This window comes from Telopea speciosissima, chromosome 3 (genome assembly GCF_018873765.1).
Source record: "Telopea speciosissima isolate NSW1024214 ecotype Mountain lineage chromosome 3, Tspe_v1, whole genome shotgun sequence".
Classification (NCBI taxonomy): Eukaryota; Viridiplantae; Streptophyta; class Magnoliopsida; order Proteales; family Proteaceae; genus Telopea; species Telopea speciosissima.
Window position 1 is genome coordinate 59946438 of NC_057918.1, and position 20584 is coordinate 59967021.

Below are 20584 nucleotides of genomic sequence, written 5' to 3' on the forward strand. Positions count from 1 at the left end.
TCCACCACACATTTTCATATCTCAACACACAACCATGTTCATTTACTACTCACATACATGTCTCATCATCCATTCGCATTCACACCCACAATCTCAACACATAACCATATTCTCAATCATAATCTCATCATAATAATAATTCAAAAGTAAATGTACATCCTAAGCATCTACATTCAATATGGTAACTCCCTACAATACTAGCCTTACATTAACCAATCGTATAAGATGTTCAACCCCAATTAATTAAAGGTAATGAACACACATAAATGATATACGTATCGTAGCACATGCATGAATGACATTCACATAATAGGAGTGCAAAATATTCCAAAAATAAGTAGAGTGTCTAATTTCCTCACCTAGTGTTCCGATTTGATTGTTCAATATGAAGTCCAATACTTTAGATTCCGGTATGACCAAGTGTGAATTTGGGTAACCTAGATACATATACAAACACGTAATCAACCCATATGTGGGCTGCCAAAAGGAAGTGAACCATCAAAGGTTTATAGGTAAAAATACAGGACACCAACATATGTATTTGGTCCAGACCGGCCGCTATATTTATTACTGTAATGGCCGGTGTGCATGTGTCGGTCTACCCAAGAGACACCGACACATGGAAGCCTGCCAGACCGGCGGATGGGTTTCTGGGTTCGATTGGGCTATGTGCCAGATGGCATCAGTCAGTCTGATGCTGAGTTTCAAATGCCATTTTGGTTTTGAACCCCTTGGTCATTGACTCAAATGGGTCATACTTATGGGTTGTGGGTGGTCTCCTCACCATGAGGATCATCTAATTTATAGGTTTTATGCATTCCATTACTTTGAATTCCTAAGTCCTAGGCTTTTAAGTGGATTTCTCATCACCACATGGAGGGATGAGTATATGGGGGGGGTGTTCATAGAGGTGTAAGGACTCATTTATAGTCCACAATGCTGTTTGATAAATAACCATATGAATGCATTTACAAATCCCTTGACAAATTCCTAAAATCACTAGTTCTAATTCTACGGTTTACTCAATTGCGTTGGAATTTTAGAAGGGATGAGAATGGGGTTAAATAGGTTCACTTAAACACACCTTGAAGGTATTAAGAACCTCCATTAATGGCCCTTCCTTTAGGTTGGTGAAGAACCATTACTGATTCCATCTTCATAACCCAAGATCATAGATGAAAATGAAATAAAGGGGAGAAGGGAGCTGAGATGGGAATAGGAGATGTACTCACCTCAATCAGGATGAGTGGATGTGAGATCCTCCACTCCTCCACTCCTCCTTCCTCCTTCTCTTCTTCTTCTTCTTCTTCCCCTTCTTCTTCTTCTCTTTTTCTCTTCCTCTCCAATCGATTCTAGGGCTGTTAGAAATGAGAAGTGAATAGTGGGCTTTCCCTTTTTTACTTCTCTTGGTCACTAGGGGCTGTTTGGGTAACACTAAACCCTTAGGACCAAATGGCTAGGGCTTATTTGACTAGGCACTAACCTTAGGTCTTGATTTAAGTTATCGAGCATTTTAACCTATTTAGGCCCACAACCCAAATTCAAGATTTAAAGAAGAAGATTCCTAAGCCTTAGGCCCATTTTAGAGTGAGGTGAGAATAGGTGAGGCCCATAACTAACTAATGTGAATTATTTACATTCACAATTATTAATTATATTAAAATATTGGTTATGGGAATAGTGATTCACCTCACACATATGGTGACAGTGTCGGGAATAATCTTCTTTCTTCCTCTCAGTCTTCACACATGTACTAAAGGGGATCTTCCTCAAAGCCGGCCTCAGGTTTCTCCTTCTACTTGCTTTGGTCAACTCGCTAATATAGGTTGGGTAGTCGACAAATCTACCACAATCCACAAATCTTGTCCCCGTTCAATTTATGAACCTTTCCTCGACGAAGTCCCCCGACACTCAGTTGATGATCTTGAATGTCGATTTGACAGTGGCGGTCCACAGGTTGACCGTGTAGGCGGCTGCCGAAGCTACGCTACATTTACAAAGTTTAAATTAGTATGTTTTGGGTACAAATATAACATTCATCAACCTTATAAGAAATTCGTCCTCGAAATTGACTTACCATCTAAGTTGAAAAGGTGAGAATACTTAGCTTGCAACTCGCTTTCAACCTCCCAAGATGCTTCCTGTTCAGAGTAATTACTCCATTGCACCTTCATGTAAGAGATAGAACGGTTGCAAAGAGTGTATATTTGGCGCTCCAAAATTTTTTTGGGTTGCTCTTCATAGGTCATGTCGTCAGCAAGCTCAGGCGGCTCCTGAGATGAGATATGTGTCGGATCATGGACATACTTCTTTAGCATGGACACATGGAAATCATCATATACGCCTTCTAGAGATGGAGGCAGTGCCAATCTGTAAGTCACCAGTCCAATCCTTGCTAGGATCTTATATGATCCAATGAATCTCGGACTTAGCTTGCCTTTTTTGCTGAACCGTATCACCCCTTTGCTTGGTGATACCCGCAAGAACTCATGATCGCCCATAGTAAACTCCAGGTCCTTCCGTCTCAGGTCGACATAGCTTTTCTGTCTAGATTGAGCCACCTTGATTTAGTGCCATTTCAAATCTACGTTTTCACAAGTGGCTTGAATCAATTCGAGCCCCAAAATTCTTCGCTCACCAACTTCATCCCAATACAATGTTGTCCGACATTTCCTTCCATACTGTGCTTCGAACGGTGCCATACTAGTAGTAGCCTGATAGTTGTTGTTGTAGGCAAACTCTCTAAGTGAGATATGCTCAACCCGACTACCTTTCAAATCAATGGCACAAGCCCTGAGCATGTCCTCCAAAGTTTGTATGGTACTCCCTGACTAATCATCAGTTTGTGGATGGAAAGCTGTGCTAAATTCAGCACTGTGCCCATGGCCTTCTGTAAACCACCCCAGAACTTCGATGTGAATCTGGGATCTCGATCAAAAATGATACTCACTAGGGCTCCGTGTAAGCAAACCACATTATCCATATACAACTCATCCAACTTGTCCATCAGATATGCCACATTTATTGGAATAAAGTGTGTTGTCTTGGTGAGCCGGTCAACAATGACCCAAATAGAATCCACACCTCTGGCTGTTCGGGACAATCCGGTGACAAAATCCATAGTGATGTACGTGCTCCCACTTCCCTTTGGGAATAGGGAGTGATTGCAACAGCCCATGCAATCATTGCCTCTCTGCCTTGTTGACTGGTGAAATATTTTGACACAAATGTTGCCACATCGGCCTTCATCCCGTTCCACCAATAGTTGTTCTTCAAGTTCTTTGTACATTTGGGAATAGGGAGTGATTGCAACAATCTATGCGGTCATTGCCTCTCCACCTTGACTTGTTAACAGGTGAAACATTTTGACACAAATGCTGCCACATCGGCCTTCATCCCGATCCACCAATAGTTGTTCTTCAAGTCCTTTGTACATCTTGGTGCTACCAGGATGTACAGAATAGGGTGAACAATGAGCTTCACTCAAAACTTCCTTCTTCAACTACTCATCATTGGGTACACACAATCTACTCTTGAATTGAAGGATGCCATTCTTTGACAAGGTAAAGTTTGGATCTTATTGCTTCCCTTCCCGAATGTCATCTATCAACTGTAGTAACTCTACATCAGTAGGTTAGGCTTCTTTGATTCTCTCTATCAATGAAAACTATACTGTCAATGCTATAAGTGACACAGTGGCACCCTCAATCAATAGTTCTAGCTCCATCCTTCTGGCTTCTTCTATAAGTTGCTCACTAACTACCAAAGCTGCAAGAGAAAGTGTCTGTGACTTCCTACTAAGTGCATCAACCACCATATTTGCCTTGCCTGAATGGTACTGAATGGTACAATCATAGTCTTTCATCAGCTCTAACCACCGCCTTTGCCTCATATTCAACTCCTTCTGAGTGAATAAGTACTTCAAGCTTTTGTGGTCATTGAAGATCTCATTCTTCTCACCATATAGATAGTGGCACCATATCTTCAAAGCAAACACCACGGCTGCCAACTTCAGGTCATGAGTAGGGTAATTTTTCTCATACTCTTTTAGTTGCCTAGAAGCATAGGCGACTACCTTACCATTCTACATCAAGACACATCCAAGTCCCAGTCTAGATGCATCACTGTAAATTGTCATACCCCCAGTACCTGATGAAAGTGTCAAAACTAGTGCAGTGACTAGCTTCTTCTTTAGTTCCTGAAAGCTCTTCTCGCATTCCTCTGACCACTCATATTTCACCCCCTTCTGGGTCAACCTAGTCATCAGTGTCGATATGCAAGAAAATTTCTTGATGAACCTCTTGTAGTAGCCAGCTAAAACATGGAAGCTTCAAATTTCCCCACATTCTTTGATGCTTCCCATTCTAGTATGGCTTGTACCTTCCCTAGATCCACTTCTATGCCCTTCTCATATACAACATGCCCTAAGAATGCCACCTAGTGCAGCCAAAACCCACACTTACTGAATTTGGCATACAATTTCTTCTCTCTCAGTCTTTGTAGAACTAACCTGAGATGCACCGCATGTTCCTCTTCACTCTCGGAGTATATCAATATGTCATTAATGAACACAATAACAAACTTGTCTAATACATCCTGAAAGACCATGTTCATCAACTCCATGAAGGCAGCAGGTGCATTGGTCAACCCAAAGGACATGACCAAGAACTCATAATGGCCATATCTAGACCGAAAGGCAGTTTTGCTGATGTTGCTTTCCTTGATCTTGAGTTGATGATAACCCGATCTCAAGTAGATCTTGGAAAACACTTTTGCCCCTTGCAACTGATCAAAAAGGTCATCTAGCCGAGGCAATGGATACCAGTTCTTGATAGTTTGATAAGCTCCTAGTAGTTTATGGACATTCGCATACTCGTCCTTCTTTTTAACAAAAGGACCGGTGCTCCCCAAGGAGACACATTGGGTCGGATAAAACCCTTCTTCAACAAATCTTGCAGCTGGATCTGTAAATCCTTCAACTCCGTAAGAGCCATCCTATACGGTGCCTTGGACACTGGCGCTACCCCCGGGATCAAGTTTAACATAAACTCCGTTTCCCGATCAGGGGGTAAACTCTGCCAGATCCTTTAGAAATTCATCTGGATACTCCCTTACTACCTCAATTTCAGCCAAAGGCTTGACCTTAACCTCTTTATCCATAATTGAGGTGAGGTAACTCTGACATCCCACATCCACCAATCTCTTTGTATGTAGAGCAGAGATGATTAACTTCTTATGTCTCTTTTGGTCCCCAATAAAGGTAAACTCCTCTTCTCCCTTGGGTTTGCAGACAATCTGCTTCTTGGTACACACCACATTCGCTTCATAAGCCGACAACCAATCCATCTTGAGGATGACATCCAAGTCGGTCATGTCGAGTTCGATGAGGTGTGCTATCATCTTTTGATTACACACTTGAACCAAACATGGTTCATAAACTACATCCGGCTTCACTGCACTGCTTATAGGTGTACTAACTGCTAATCCTTGAATCAGGTTCTTTGATGCAACGTGCATCTTCTTAGCAAATCTAGGGGATAACCTATTCATCCCCCCCTCTAGGTTATCCCGCACCTCCCTCTCTCTCTGTCTCTCTCGCTACCTAAGTGTTTCTCAGAGACTTGTTCTAGCGAGACAAAACCCATCTCTAGCGACGGTAACTCTTTGTGACGATAACCTCTCTCTCTCTCTCTCTCTCTCTCTCTCTCGCTGTTGGAGTATCTCTCGGAGATGGCAACCACTGACTCCCACTCTCTTTTATCGAATGATTTCTCTCATCCCTGCTGTAGACACTGAATTTTGTCACCCTCGATGATGATGACAATAGGATACGGATAGACGTCGATATCTCTCTCGAGGAGGATAATGGGGCATGAGGAAGAAGGTTTGTTTCCTTGGGACAATCTACCAGGCAAGAGCATGTGAAATTAAAGGTGCATGGTATCCATGGGGATTGATTCCCAATCATTTAAGAGTCTCGGCTTAAGAGGCAAAATGACCATACAGAAGAGGACAATGTTGTTTGACTATCCATGGAGGAAGGGGAGAATGACCTATCCACCCATCTTGTTCATAGCCTTTTCTAACTCACTTGGTCAAAGTTTCACACAATACCCGTTCAATCTTGACCCATCAATGTTTGTCGAGCCTATGCATGCAATGGGGATGTGAATAATATGTCTATGTGGAGTTGTGCATTACTAAGTAAGAATGTGAATAACCATAGATTTTCAAAATAAAATGCTTCAAAAAATAAAGGTTTTTTCAAGAAAATCCTAAAATAATTTATAGGCACAGAAAATGTTTAAATGACTCACAAATCAACTCCAAAAGTTAGACAACTAAAGGTTTTTGATGATGCTATCACATATAATTGTGCACTAATCATTCGTATAGAATAGGTATTTTTGAAGACGGCTTAGTTATTTCTGACCATTGGTTCTTGGCTTCTTATGTTCGGGTTACTATGAAAACTTTCATAAATCGGCGCCTTTAATCGATCACTAGAAGCTTTTGGATACCTTACCAAAGATAATTAATTCTGTTGATTATCTTGAGTTAGACGCAATTCCCTCTTTTGATAATATTAAAAATGTTGTTTGGGAGCTTAACCTTGAGAGTGCCTCGGTCTTGATGATTTTTCTAGAACTTTATTTCTTCAGAATAGGGATGTTGTAGGTGGTGATTTGCAATGTTATCCATTATTTTTTCAACTCTAGCTCCATGCCTTATGGGATGAACAATAGCTTTATTACTTTAATTCCTAAAGTGGAGGGAGCACTTTCTTTGGACAAGTTTCACCGAATCTGCATGGCAAATTTTTTTTGTATGATTCTGTTAAAGGTTATGGTTGCTAGATTATCTTCCTTTCTGCCTAGTCCTGTGTCGAAGGAGCAAGGGGCTTTTCAGAAGGGGGAAATAATTTCAGATAATATTTGTTTGGCCTCGGAGCTGGCAAGCCTATTGTATGCTTCGGTGCGAGGGGGGCATGGGGATAAATTTGGATGTGCAAAGGCATATGATACCTTATCTTAGAGATTATTTTTTGTTGTTCTTAAGAAGTTCGATTTCCCAAAGAAATGGATAGGTTGGGTGCATCAAATTCTGATATCTTCAAGGGTTTCAGTTTTGCTCAATGGTGGCCAAATTGATTATTTTAGTGTGGAGAGAGGTCTTCGTTAAGGGGACTCTAATTCCCATATGCTTTTTATTAATCCTGAAGCAATTGTCGGAGGGCGGGAAGCTGAAATCTCTCTCTGGCCCAAGGGGCGTGAGGGTTCCTTGTCACCTTCTTTTCGCCAATGATATTTTTTTTTTATGAACTCCCCCTGGCTATGTATGTTAGGAACCTCCATTCTTTTTTATTAAAGTATCCAGATTTTTCTGGGCAGAGAATTAACCTTGATAAGAGTAAGTTATTTTTTGGAAAAGTGGTCTCTCATAGAAGAAGGTTTATCTCAGAGGAATTAGGTGTTCCAGTTTGCTCTTTGCCTACTCGCTATCTTGGTGTGGAAATTTTTAAAGGAAGGGTTAGCAAAGAGCACATGAATCCCTTGATGGACAAGATTAAGTTTAGATATTAGGATTGGCGTGGAAGGCCCCTGTCCATGGCGGGAAGGGTGGAGCTAGTTCGGTCGATGGTGTCTAGTATGCCCCTTCATAACTTTGTTATTTATTGGTGGCCAGATTCGATTATTAAAACTGTGGAGAGATGGATGCATAACTTCTTATGGACGGGAGAGGTAGAATCAGTGAAGAAAATATCAATGAAATGGGATAATGTGTGTAAGCCCAAGGTAGAAGGAGGCCTTGGCATTCTTCAATTAAGAGAAATGAACATTGCTTATTTAAGTAAGCTAGTTTGGCAAATTAAACGTGGTAAATCTGCCATGAGCTCTTTCCTTCGGGCTAGATTTGTTAATAAAGTTGGTTCGCTCAAGACTGGATATATGTCTTCTTTGATTGGGAAAGGCATCAAAAAATTTTGGATTTTATCAAGTCTAATGAAAGGTGGTCGGTTAGAAATGGTGAGAGAATTCTGTTCTGGTAGGATAGGTGGTTTGGTCCCTCTTCGGTGGTGGATCTTGCCCCTATCAATCCAACTTCTTTCCAGAGTTGCACATTGAAAGTCTCAGATTTCATTTGGATGGCCACTGGTACTTTCCAGATGTTACATCGCTTTTCTTGAGGGGGATTTTGGAGAAGGTGAGTTTAGTGCCCTTCCAGATCTATAGGTGGAGGATGTTGGTAGCTGGTCTCTTTCCTCCCTGGGGGGTTTTACTATGACCTTAGCCTAGGAAAGTTTGAAAAAATCAAATCCTAAAGTTGATTGGGCCAAGTTGCTTTGGGGTTCTCATCTTGCCCCTCGCCAGTCCATTTTTTGATGGAAGTTTCTTCATGGTAAACTGGCTTGTGATGACAAAATTAAAGGTAAAGGGGTTTGCTTGCCATCGAGGTGTGAGCTATGTCACTTTCATGAAGAAAGCCTGATTCATGTGTTTATTGAGTGTTGTTATGCCCATCACCTGTGGTCCTCTTTTCTTCAATGTTTTGGGGGTAGCAGGTCTAGTGCAAGATGCCAATTTTCTACAGATTGGCAAGTGGTGGTTGCAGAAATCTCGTCTTTTGGGCCTAAAAGGTGCTTAGATTTCTGATTTCATTTTAATCTTATACTTTGTTTGGCTGGAAAGAAATTCTAGAAGATTCCATGGCGTATCGAGAAGTCCTGACCAAGTATACTCTATGATCTTGAGGGAACTGCGAACTTTGGCTCCAAATTTCAAAGGGTTTGTGGCATCTATTGCTGATCTGCCACCTTCCACAAAGTTAAATATTTCCTATCCTCGGGATAGACCAAAAATTTTAAAGGAGCTATTTTGGTGCTGTCCTTAACCGGGTTGGGTTAAAATAAACATTGATGGGTGTTCGGTTGGTAATCGCGGGAAGGCGAGTGCAGGAGGAGGTTTTAGAAATTCCAATGCAAAGGTGAATTTCTCATTTCGACAGTTCCTTGAGATCACTACAAATTTTATGGCAGAGTTTAATACTTTAATCTTTGACTTGGAGCAAGCTAAAGACTTTCACCTCATAAAGATTTGGATTGAATATGATTTTGTGGTGGTGGTGACCATGGTTTCTAAGTCTATAGTTCCTTGGTTTGTTTGGCAAAGATAGACGGCTCTCCAAAATTTCCTTGCTAGTATGGATTGGAAAATTACTCACTGCTTTAGAGAGGCTAACCTGGTGGTCAATTTTCTGGCTAAATCAGCAGCAAGGTTTAAAGCCTCGTCTCTTGTTTCCTCTTGGCCTAGATCAATTGAAGAGGAGCTTAGATTGGATGCGCAAGGAAGAACAAGATTTAGGTCTTTTTAGTTTATTTTTTTCTGCTTTGATGTTATTCTTTTTCTAGTGTGTCCGCTAGTGTCCTCCCTGCTTTTGTCTCTCATATAGGTGGGGGTTTATTTCAGCGATCTTTTGTTTGGTTATGGTTTTTCCAGTCTTCTTGTATCACTTTTTTTCTTCTTAATATATACGACCTTTTAGCAAAAAAAAAGTGTAAAACAAGTATTGTGCAACACAAAAAATGAGAAATATTTGGAAAGTATCATCAACTGTCTATGGTTGTACATGATTGTGCTCATTTATTTATATTTATCATAAACATTTGCATAAGATTAATTTTCCTTTTGCATTTTACAAAAAAAAAAAAAAAACATAAAAAATATTATTTGCATAAGACTGTTTTTTCTTTATTCATATTTGCATAATATCATTTTATCTTGTGCATTTTAGATTATTCGCATGATATTGTTTTATACTTTTGCACCTTATAAAAAAAACAACAAAATTATTTGCATAAGATTGCTTTCTTTTTGCACTTTAGATCATATTTGCACAAGATTGTGTCTCTCTTGCATCACCAAAAAAAAGTCACTTGCATAGGATTATATTTTCCTTTGCATCTTAAAAAGAAATCATTCACATAACAAAGGATTAAGTTTTGCACTATAAGATTAAGTTTCCATTTGCATTCCACATTTGCATCAGATTGTGTTTCTTTTGCGTAGGTTTGTCTTTCCTCTTGTATTTTCATATGATTGTGCTTCATTTTCTGTTGTATTTTTATAGGATTGTGTTTTATGTATAATTTTAATAGGATTGTATTTCCTCTTGCATTCTTCTATTTGCCTAAGATGGTGTTTTTCCTCTTGTTCGTCTAAGATTGCATTTCCTTTCGTATTTCGGATGCTAGTTGCATAGAACTATGTTTTATATTGCATGGTCATATATTTTTCTATTATTTACACACGATTATATTTTCCATTCCATTTTTGTGTGTTTTTCAATTATTTGCATGAGATTTTGTTGCATATTTCGATAGGGTTGTGTTTCCTCTCGCACTTTCATCTACCTATAAAATATCATATTTCGTTTAGCATCATTTGTCTAATATTGTGTTTCAATTTATACATCAGATTGCATTCTGCATAGGATTGTATTTTTCTTTGCATTTCGAGAATTATGCCTGCTGGACCTCAGGTTAACTTACATAGGATTGTGTCTCCTTTTGTGTTTCCATTATAGGATTGCATTTCTAAGCCTCTAATCTCTAGTGCTCGTTTACTATCTGACTTCCAATGGTGTACGTCACGAATCGCTTTTTCTATAATAGGTTGCCTACATAGGATTACATCTTCCTTTGTACCTTTTAGTTTATTATGATATGGTAGCATTCGTCCCCATAGTGCCCGCACACTACTTGACTTTTAATGGTATTGGATTTTTTTTCCATTTTTATCATGAGTCTATATGCATAGGATTACATTTTCCTGTGTAATGTTCAGTGCTTTGATTATAGCAATCATATACTATCTGAACTCCGGTTTTCGTTGTACTCACGTGCAACTTAATCATTCGTTCATTATTGAACTCATGTACGACTTAATCTCTTAGGTCTCTCGGTACCACCATACTTGCGTACGGTTTGATCAAACCTTCAATCCCTTCTGCACTCGCACGCAATTGAATTATTCGATCATGATTGAACTCATGTACAACCAATCTTCGATCAATTGGTTCCACCAAACTCGTGTACGGTTTGACCAAGTCTTCAATGATTGCTGCACTCGCGTGCAATTGGTTCATCGGATCACTGTTGAACAGATCTTTAATTTGATCATACCAGACTTGTGTACTAGTTCAACTTGACCTTTTATTGAATTTTGAACTCATGTGCATTTTGATCATCTGATCAATGCAGAACTCGCATATGACCTAATCAAACCATAAGTCTTTTAATTTTTATCAATACCGAACTTCTAATTAAATGGTTTGACTAGACCTTTAATTATTTCGGTCACCTCCGTACTCATGAATAAATGAATTGGATCTTTGATCCTTTTCATTCCTGCTATACTCGCGTATAGTTTGATAAACTTGCAGATCTTTGAATTTTTGCTTTACTCATATACATAATTAATCAAACTATTAATCCTTTTAATCCTCACTATACTCATGTATAGCTTGATTCCTCTTTGAATCTTTTTGATCTCTACTGTACTCGAGTAGGGATCAATCAGTCGTTTGATTTTTCTGATCTCTACTGTACTTGAGTACAAATTTGATCAAACCATTAACTTTTTTTATCCTAACTATGCTCGTGTGTAATTCGATCATCCCCATCAATCTTGAAGTCTCTGTCGTACTTATGTACAACTTGATCCCTCATCTGATCTTGTACTCATGTACAAGTTAATCAAATTATTGACTTTTTTTGATCCTCCATGTACTCACGTATATTTCGATCATCCCATGAGTCTTTTGATCCCCATTGTACTCATTCATCCTTTCAATCTCCGCTATACTTGTGTATAGTTTGATAATCTTTTGATCACTCTTGAACTCTTGTACAGTTAGATCAATTGGTTATTATCAGATTCCCAAAACTTTGTTAATCACTCTTGTACTCTTGTATAGGCGAGAGAATATGAATGGGAAGCACAAAACTGATGAGTCATACTATGAAACTTTGGGAGAAGGTTATTGAAGCCCGTCTGAGAAAAGAGACTCATATCTCATCAATTTGGTTTTATGCTAGGGAGATCCACGACAAAAGCTATCTACCTACAAAGGAGGCTCATGGAAAGATGTAGAGCTAGCAGGAAAGATCTCCATATAGTCTTTATAAACTTGGAGAAAGCCTATGATAAAATGAATATCTAGAGATTTAATCCGGCATGTTCTTACGAAGAGAGGGGTATCGAGTAAGTATATAGAGGTAATTAAAGATATGTATGAGGGTGTGGTGACTAGTGTGAGACCTATGAAAGGCCAGGGCAAGGAATTCCCAATTACGGTTAGGTTACATCAAGGATCAGTCCTAAGCCCTTATTTGTTTGCACTTATCATGGATGAATTAACCAAGAACATCCAAGATGAGGTACCGTGATGGTATATGTTCGTCGTTGATGATATCGTTTTGGTGGATGAGACAAAAACAGAGATTAACGCTAAATTAGAGTTGTGGAGATCGATCTTGGAAACAATAGGCTTTAAGATTAGTAGATCAGAGACGGTGTATATGATGTGTAACTTTAGTCACACTATGATGGGTGATGACATAGTTAAAATTGAGGAGCAAGAAATATCGCCAAGTGACGATTTCAGATATATGGGTTCTATCATACACTTAGAAGGTGACATAGATGATGATGTTTCACTACAAATTAAAGTAGGATGGATGAAGTGGAGAGGTGTGACTAACACATTCCTTTAAAGCTTAAAGGAATGTTCGACGGGATTGTGTCCGACCGGTTATGATGTATGGGACAGAATGTTAGGTAGTTGAGAAGTGCCATATAGTGAAGTTATGCGTTGTAGAGATTAGGATATTAAAATAGATGTGCAACAAAACTAGGATGGATAAAGTGATGATCGAACGTATTAGAACTGATGCGGGAGTTGCTCCAATCAGCCACAAGCTTCGAATGTCGCCTAAGGTGGATTGGTCATGTACAACGGATGCCTGGGGTTGCGTCAATAAGGAAAAGTGATCTGATGCCCATTGAAGGAGCTAAAAGAGCTAGGGTCAGGCCGGCCTAAAATGACAATAGGTGAGGTTGTGAAGAATGACATGCATAGTCTAAGTCTTGTGTCAAGTATGACCTCAGATAGAACCTATTGAAAGGCAAGAATCCACGTTATCAACAACATGTAGTTGAGATTTTCCTGAATTCCTCAACTATCCTCTTTCCTCTTACTTTTATCTTTTATTTTCCATTATTTATCTTTCTTATCTCATTTCTTTTTTAATTTTCTTTGTAAGGATCTGTGTTTTCTCTACTTTGTTTTTGAGAGGGTCTATCTAGTTGGCCCCATTTAGTTGAGATAAGACTATTTTACTATTGTTATTGTTGTTGTTGGTTGTATGCATGGCATATGCGAGCCAGGATCAGATCCACTTACGTGGTCCGACCTTAGGACATGATCCGTGCCCAAATGGATTTCACTGCCCCCACTGTGGGCCTTCTGGATTCAATATGGCCACATATCAGATCCCAAGGTCGTGGCACCACGTACGAGGACCTAATCTGTTGTCGGCAGATGCAACCGCCACATGGGGGCTTCCACATGTTAATGTGTTTGAGTGATTTTAGGGGCTCTGTACCTCTCGGTGAGCTCCCAAAACTGACGAAACAAGAAACTGAAAGCAAAGCTTAAGCTACACATGTGATTGACTCATGGAAGAAAAACTCGATCGAAACCTGTCGAAACCACCAAGTTAACTCGGTTTCACAGGCTTTTGAAACAAGTTGAAGGGGGATTTTATAAAATCCCTAGATTCGATAGGGTTTCAATGGTTTCGACCATATTTCGGTGATTTCGACACATATGTCCATCGAAACTAGGAGAAACTTGGCTCGAAACTAGGACAGACAGGTAGTTATGCCAGAAATCAGGCCAGAAACTAGGCCAACCACTTAGTTATGTAGAAAGTAGATGTTTTTGTATTTATATTTCATTTACTTAAGATATTATTCCTAAATAAGCAAATACTCCCTATTTGAATCCAATAAAAATAGTTAAAAAATCAAGTTCCAAAAGGAAAAAAAATCAACCCCCTGTTCAAGAAAAAAAATAGGATTTTCGACGATAGGTGCAATTTTTAACTTTCTAAGCTGAGGTTTTTTTTAAATCTTAAAATTCCATAAATTTTAATATAGTAAATATTGCTAAAAACCAAAAGTGCTATAAAATATTTATTTGTTTTGATGTCCAAAAAAATATTTTCATTCAGAGTGATTTTAGCAGTATTTGCGCACATCAAATTAAGTTTAACCGGTACATAACTCCTTCAAAACAAAACTTTCTAACAAATCTAAGATTGCTTAAATTTCATTTATATTGAAGGAGTTGATGTTCCGATCAAACCTAATTAGATACCATGTCCAAGAATAATATACAGTATCAAACTTGGATCAAAATCACAAGTAATATTTTAAGTGTTTTTCATGTAAAACTAATGCATAGATTGAGTTTAAAATATCAAAAATAAATAGCACAATAAAAATCAGAACAAAAAAACAATTACTGGGCCTCAAAACTAATGTTCGAGTTAACTTGGAGAAAATCTCAGGTTTTGATCGAGATATGATTGAAATCGAGACGAACTCGATTTTTGGCTTATTGAAATCTAATCGAAACCCAAGTTTTGGAACCTTGAATCGACTCGTACGTTCTCGAGACTTGGAAATTCTGCAAAATCGAAGAAGCAGCCTTGGCTTTATTCGCCATCCTCCATCCTTAACCCATTCGATGCATCCTTCGACAATGTAGGCCAAGTACACATATTCTCGTAGTCGTACGAGATCACAGCTCAAAAGCAAAACTTTATTATTATTATTAAAAAGTACAGCAGCAGAACTAATAATCTAAAGCCATCAAGCATCATCATCATCTTTGACCCACTCCACTCAACTCCACTCCACTCATTCTAGTTATCAAATGTGTCACATGATTTCAACTTTGAAGTAGTCTTCTTTGGCCACCGTAGTATTTCTTTGACTTGTTTTCAAAAGCTAACTAGGAGAGCCTTATCCTTTAATTCTTTGTATCCGGATCGAACTCGTTGATTACTTTAAAACAAACTTACAATTGTTTTTTTAATAATAATAATACTGTAGGGATTTTCTTTAATTTGTCCCTATCCTCATGAATATGAATTTGTGATTGTGAAGCCTCGAAATGGTATCTTTCAGAACATGGGTTAATAATAATATTGGAAGACCCATACTTCGAAAAGAGCATGCATCCTTTTCCATAATATAATAAGACATAAGGTCGACACTTACACTCTTATGTAAATTGTAAATCGAGCATTGGACCTTGGTCCACTGGGACCGCCCACAATGGCTGCCCATGTGTAACCCTATCCGTGGAGGGGGCGGTCACTTAAGTGATCCAACCTCTTCCTCTTTCTTTGTCTCTATTAGACTTCTAGTGGACGTGGGCAAGGGTGGGGCGGTCATAGGGTTTGCCTATAAATAGAAGACTTAACCTTAAAGATATGTGATTAATTTTATTAGAGAAGTCGATTTTTCCTTCTCCTTCAAGTTCTGTGTTATTCTTGGGACTCCATCCTAGCTTAGGGTTTAGTGGTGTGAATTTCTTCTTTGTGGAGAAACCTTTCGAGATTGTTCGTGATCGTGGATTGCTAGTAACTACAGACCGTGCTTGATCCTCCTTTCTGCTGCGTTTGCATTCCGTTCAGGTAAGCCCTAAACTCTTGTATTTAGCGTTAATGGAATGCTCATGTGTTAACATAAATGATACTATTCTCTACATTGCTATTGGATTGACCTGTATTAGATGATTTTGTCCTTATTTTATTAAAAAAAATAATTTCTAAGTGATTTTGTCCTTATCATAAATCATTATATTGATAGGGATAAAATAGGGCAGGGTATTCTAAAACCCCAACCCAATCCTCAGTCCTTTTAGCTCAGCCCTAGCCCAACCTAACCCTAATTGACCAGGTCAGTCCAGGCTGAGCTAGGATGGCCTTGATTGACCTTGATTTTTATCAAGTCTATTTACTTGAAGCTAAGCTGTCTTTCACTCGTCGGACCTCTTCAAAGATATAGGTACCACACATCTCAACATTCCACGTCCTACAATTACTTGTAATTATTTGTAGAACAGTCTTTTGTCATGAAATTGGATTACATTGACTCCCATAAATCGAAGGAGAGTTCATGTAATGAAATAATGGATGTATCTGGTAGAAATAGGAGATTTAAGATTAAGGTTTACTAGGGAAAAACTATCAAATGAAGCTGGAACTGATGGAAATAATAAAGGAATTGTTGCGTCAGGAAACCTTCGCCTGGTTTGCCTGTGAATGAGCCTGCAAAAAATAGGGTCAGCAAAGAAGAGTCGGTGTGACTCCAGCCGAGGATTCTCCGATGCCAAAGTTAGGTATTCGTTTTAGCAGTAGCTATACTAAGTAAAAAATTGGTCCTTTGTTCAGGCCACATACCTAGGTATTTATAGGGTAATTTTGGTGACGTGCGGAGAGTCCTCGTATGGCAAGAGTCTTGTTTGGATAGGAGACCTCTCAGCGGGGTTATAGTAGGGAAGTGACACCCCATTTGGTAAGAGTCCTTATTTGAGTGTAATACGGTTCTGCTAATTGATAACTGCTTGATTTGTTGACTCAGGTTTTCCCTTGAATATAGGGATGTGCTTTCACAGCTCCACGACTTGCAGGGTTTGCGATTATCACTTCGACTCATTACTCGGCTGAGGACATCTGACCCTTAAGCCTCGGGCGGCTCAGCGCTCAACATACCAACTACGATTGGCATCCTGCAATCTAGCATATAGGACTCGGCCTTATGCTCTAGCTAATAGGACTTGGCCTTGCAACCGAGTTTACAAGGCTCGGTTGGGCATCCAAGCTTGCAGGGCTCGGATTGGTACCTGAGTTTATAGAGCTCAGCCTCATGGCGACTCGCCTTACCCGACCTTCATGGGTCGTCTCTACCACTCGGATATTGGTGCTCTTCCATCCGATCCGTCCGACTCAATATGGTTAATGCTTGGTTCTCTCGGACCACATTCTTCCATTCAGTTCTGAATCCGCCATGTGTTACCCTTTGATTGGTGATTATTTTTACCGGTTCATTAGGAATACAATGGGACAAGTTTTTAGAAAACAGACTGCACTGTCAGTTTAAAGGGATGATGTATATGAGATGGTTTTCTTAATGATTACTCATTCTTGATAACACGAACTGATTGGAAAGAAAGAGAAGGTAGAGACAAGAGGTTTTTTTTTTGTTTTTTGAAAGAGTTTCATACTCAATAGATTATTAGATTTTTTTAGATAAAAAGATTAAAAATGTTAAATACTTTTGTCAAACTTCCGATCAATACAATTATACTTTAAACAAAAATTGTAAAAGCTAAAGATTAGCATAGCACAAGACTGGGTTGGGCTGGGCGGGGCTAGGCCATGCTCAGCCCGAGGCCTCAACCTTGGCCTGGCCTAACTATGACTCCAGGCCTGAAAATTTCAACCTCAATCCGCTCTCAAAATTAAAAAATCCTGCCTAGGTCCTGTTCGGCCTCGGGGAAAGCTTGGGTTGACAAGGCCAAACTTACACCCCTAGTATCCGCTAAGTATCAAAATCAACCTCAACCAATACTAATATGGATCCACCGTATCGATACTAATATTTAAAATCAAGGTATAGACAATATGAAATTAGTAGAGCATTGTCCCTTGTATGTTTTGGCTTATTTATTTATTTGTTTTTGTTTTGATAATCAAAACTTTACTGATAAGAATGTGTAGTACATATGAGATTCTAAATTACAAGCTTCAATAAGCCATGAAGTGAAAAGTGGCTAATTAATCCTACACGTGAAAGATCGGGATATCTTGGCAAGGGGTAGAAGCAAAAATAAATGATACTAAAGTCAATGTCAAATAAGTTGCATCTTGGATAATAAGAACCCGTGAAATTGGTGGATCAATGCGCTCGCCAATGAGAATAAAGATTAATACTTTATTGTCATATTTAACAATTAGATGATCCAAATTATCTTCAATAGCTTGAAGGATACCCATTCGAACCGCCATTGCTTCACCTATCAGAATTATTGTGAACATAGATGGTTTAGAGATAGCATGAAGTGATATGCCATTACAATCACGAAAGATACTCCCAAGCCCACCAACATGGATGTTTTGGCTTCCTTAAGGTTGTTTACCTCTACCTTTAAAGAGGATTTTTTGTTTTTTGGGTCTGGGATTGTGGTGGTAAAGAATTCAATGATATGATCAATGCGGAAGTTGATTTAGGTGGAAAAGAATTCATGATTTAGATTTGAAGTTAAAAGGGTGAGAACTAAAGAAGATTTTCACCATAATACCCCAAGAAGTCAAAAGGGAAGGGGTCTCAAGTCCTAACCCTCACAATCAAGGTTGAAAAACTACGAATCGATAACTGAATCAGGCCCAACACCCATTGTGAACCGATTCCATTTCATTCCGAATCGGTTGAAACTCGATTGGCATTGTGATAATGCAAAACCCTAGATATTGGATATAGATTAGAACCCGTAATTGATCCGATTCTGACTTTAAATTTTTCTTGGAATTTTATCTAGTAAAATTTTTTCATATTACCAACAGTTGCTTACTGCTGTTGGTGAACCGTGGTGCGGTTTGGAGTTCGGGTGTCCTGTTACCCCTCCATATCCCCCCCTAAAAAACGTAAGTTATATATAAAAGTTCTGAATTCCAAATTTTTTTTTGGGGACAGAAAAGAACATTTAGATTCGGATAATCGGATTTCAATGCTTTCAAGCTCCAGTTTTCACTTCCAGCCTTCAATTTCTCAAAAAAAAGACAAAAAATTTTTGATAGGCTTTAGTGTGTCAAACAATAATCAATCGCTTAATGGAAAGGATAAGATTTTGGGAATGTGTGCACCAAAAAAAATATATAAAAAAGAAATGGAACAGATAAGATTTTAGGGTTTGCCATTATTCTATGGTAAAAGTTGTTGGGTCCCACTATACTTATTTATGGATTATTTTACCATAATTAATAGTCTCAAAATTAAATCCGTACACCTGTTTTTTTCCGCTATCACCTTCAATTCTTGTCCGTTTCAATTCCCTTCAATCCCTCACATAGGAGCAGAAATGATCACCTTACCCACTGCTCAAAGTGGGGTAGGGTGGTCATTTCTGATCCTATGTGTAGGATTGGAGGGACTTCAAACGGACAATGAATTGGAGGTGATAAAAATTGGGTAAGGATACCTACCTACCTACCTTCCTCGCCTCCTTGAAATTTCAGCACCCCATTCACATGAACGATACACTTTGGTACTCCCTAAAAGCCACCACCCCATTCACATGAATGAGCGAGAAACTTTGGATCTCTCTCTCCTTGTGAAAAAAGAGGACTTTTCTTTGGTTATTATCAGACATACGGAATATTGCTCTTTCATATCGTGTTGAAGAATTAAAGGGAGAATTATAAGATTAGATAAAATTAGGTTTCTCATTACAAAACTAATTATTTGATATTTGGGATTACAAAAAACCACACAATATTGGGTTTGGGTTTACAAAATTACCCAAAAGAATGATTCTCCCTCAATCAGGTATATTTTTTGACAGTTTTACCTTTCCACCTCCCCATCACTAATAACCAGGTTCGCTCCTGCACCCCCCGTCCCACCGGTACCCTTGCTACCCCCTTCACAATCACTAGTTACTATCTCTAGACTACCATCCTTGTCATCGCTCTGATCCTGCTCGTAGTCATTGTCGCAATGTCATATGGGTCCCCTACCGCCCCCACCGTTCCACCACCTCTGTGACGTCTTCTTCTTCTTCCTACTACAACATCATCTGCCACCAACCCTTGTTGGAATACAATCCACCCCACTTCCGCTACTTCTTCTTCTTCTTCGACACCTGTCACTTGGCGCAATCCTGTCACAGTCTTTCACTCTCTGCTAACCGCCAGGCCCAAGCACGCAACTGCCTATAGGCCCATCTCCTCACACCTGCCATTACAGTGCCGCCATCGCTACCTACTCTACCCTCCCCATTGTTGCCCTGCACATTGCTGCTTCGCACACCACTGTCTTGTGCTCTGTTAACCGTACTGCTCTCATTAAAAAAAAACATGTGGGATGTCTCTGGTTCTGCCCACCATCTGCAGTAGGGGTGGGTGGGTTGGGTTGGGGAAGGGGTAGTTGCAGGGGGTGGGGTGGGGTTCGGATAGATGCTGTTGAGATTCAGGAGAGGAGTAGTGCAGGGGTGAGTTTTAGGGGAGGATAGGGGTAAGGATCGGAACAGAGAGAAGGGAAGGGAAGGGAAGGGAAGGGAAGGGGCCAGAGGGTCGGGTTGTAGGGTGGATTGAGGGCAGAACAGAGGGGTGTCACGGGGACAGGGGAGGGTGGGTAGTTGGGGCCGAAAAAAAACAAAGAAGGGAAGGGGAGGGTTTGGGGGTGGAATAGAAAGAAGGAAAGGGGTTGGTGTAGATTCGTCCGCTTCT

General features: G+C 39.5%; 1 protein-coding gene across 1 annotated transcript; it reads right to left on the minus strand.

The window, feature by feature from the left end:
• Positions 1–2045: 2045 nt before the first annotated feature.
• LOC122655363 lies at positions 2046–2501 on the minus strand. Its single transcript, XM_043849564.1, has one exon. The coding sequence runs from the start codon at positions 2499–2501 to the stop codon at positions 2046–2048; it is 456 nt and encodes a 151-aa protein (XP_043705499.1).
• Between the last annotated feature and the right edge of the window lie 18083 nt (positions 2502–20584).

Bases quoted from the DNA above. Each gene is read 5' to 3' on its own strand.
- LOC122655363 (XM_043849564.1), bottom strand. From the start codon at position 2,501: ATGGGCGATCATGAGTTCTTGCGGGTATCACCAAGCAAAGGGGTGATA.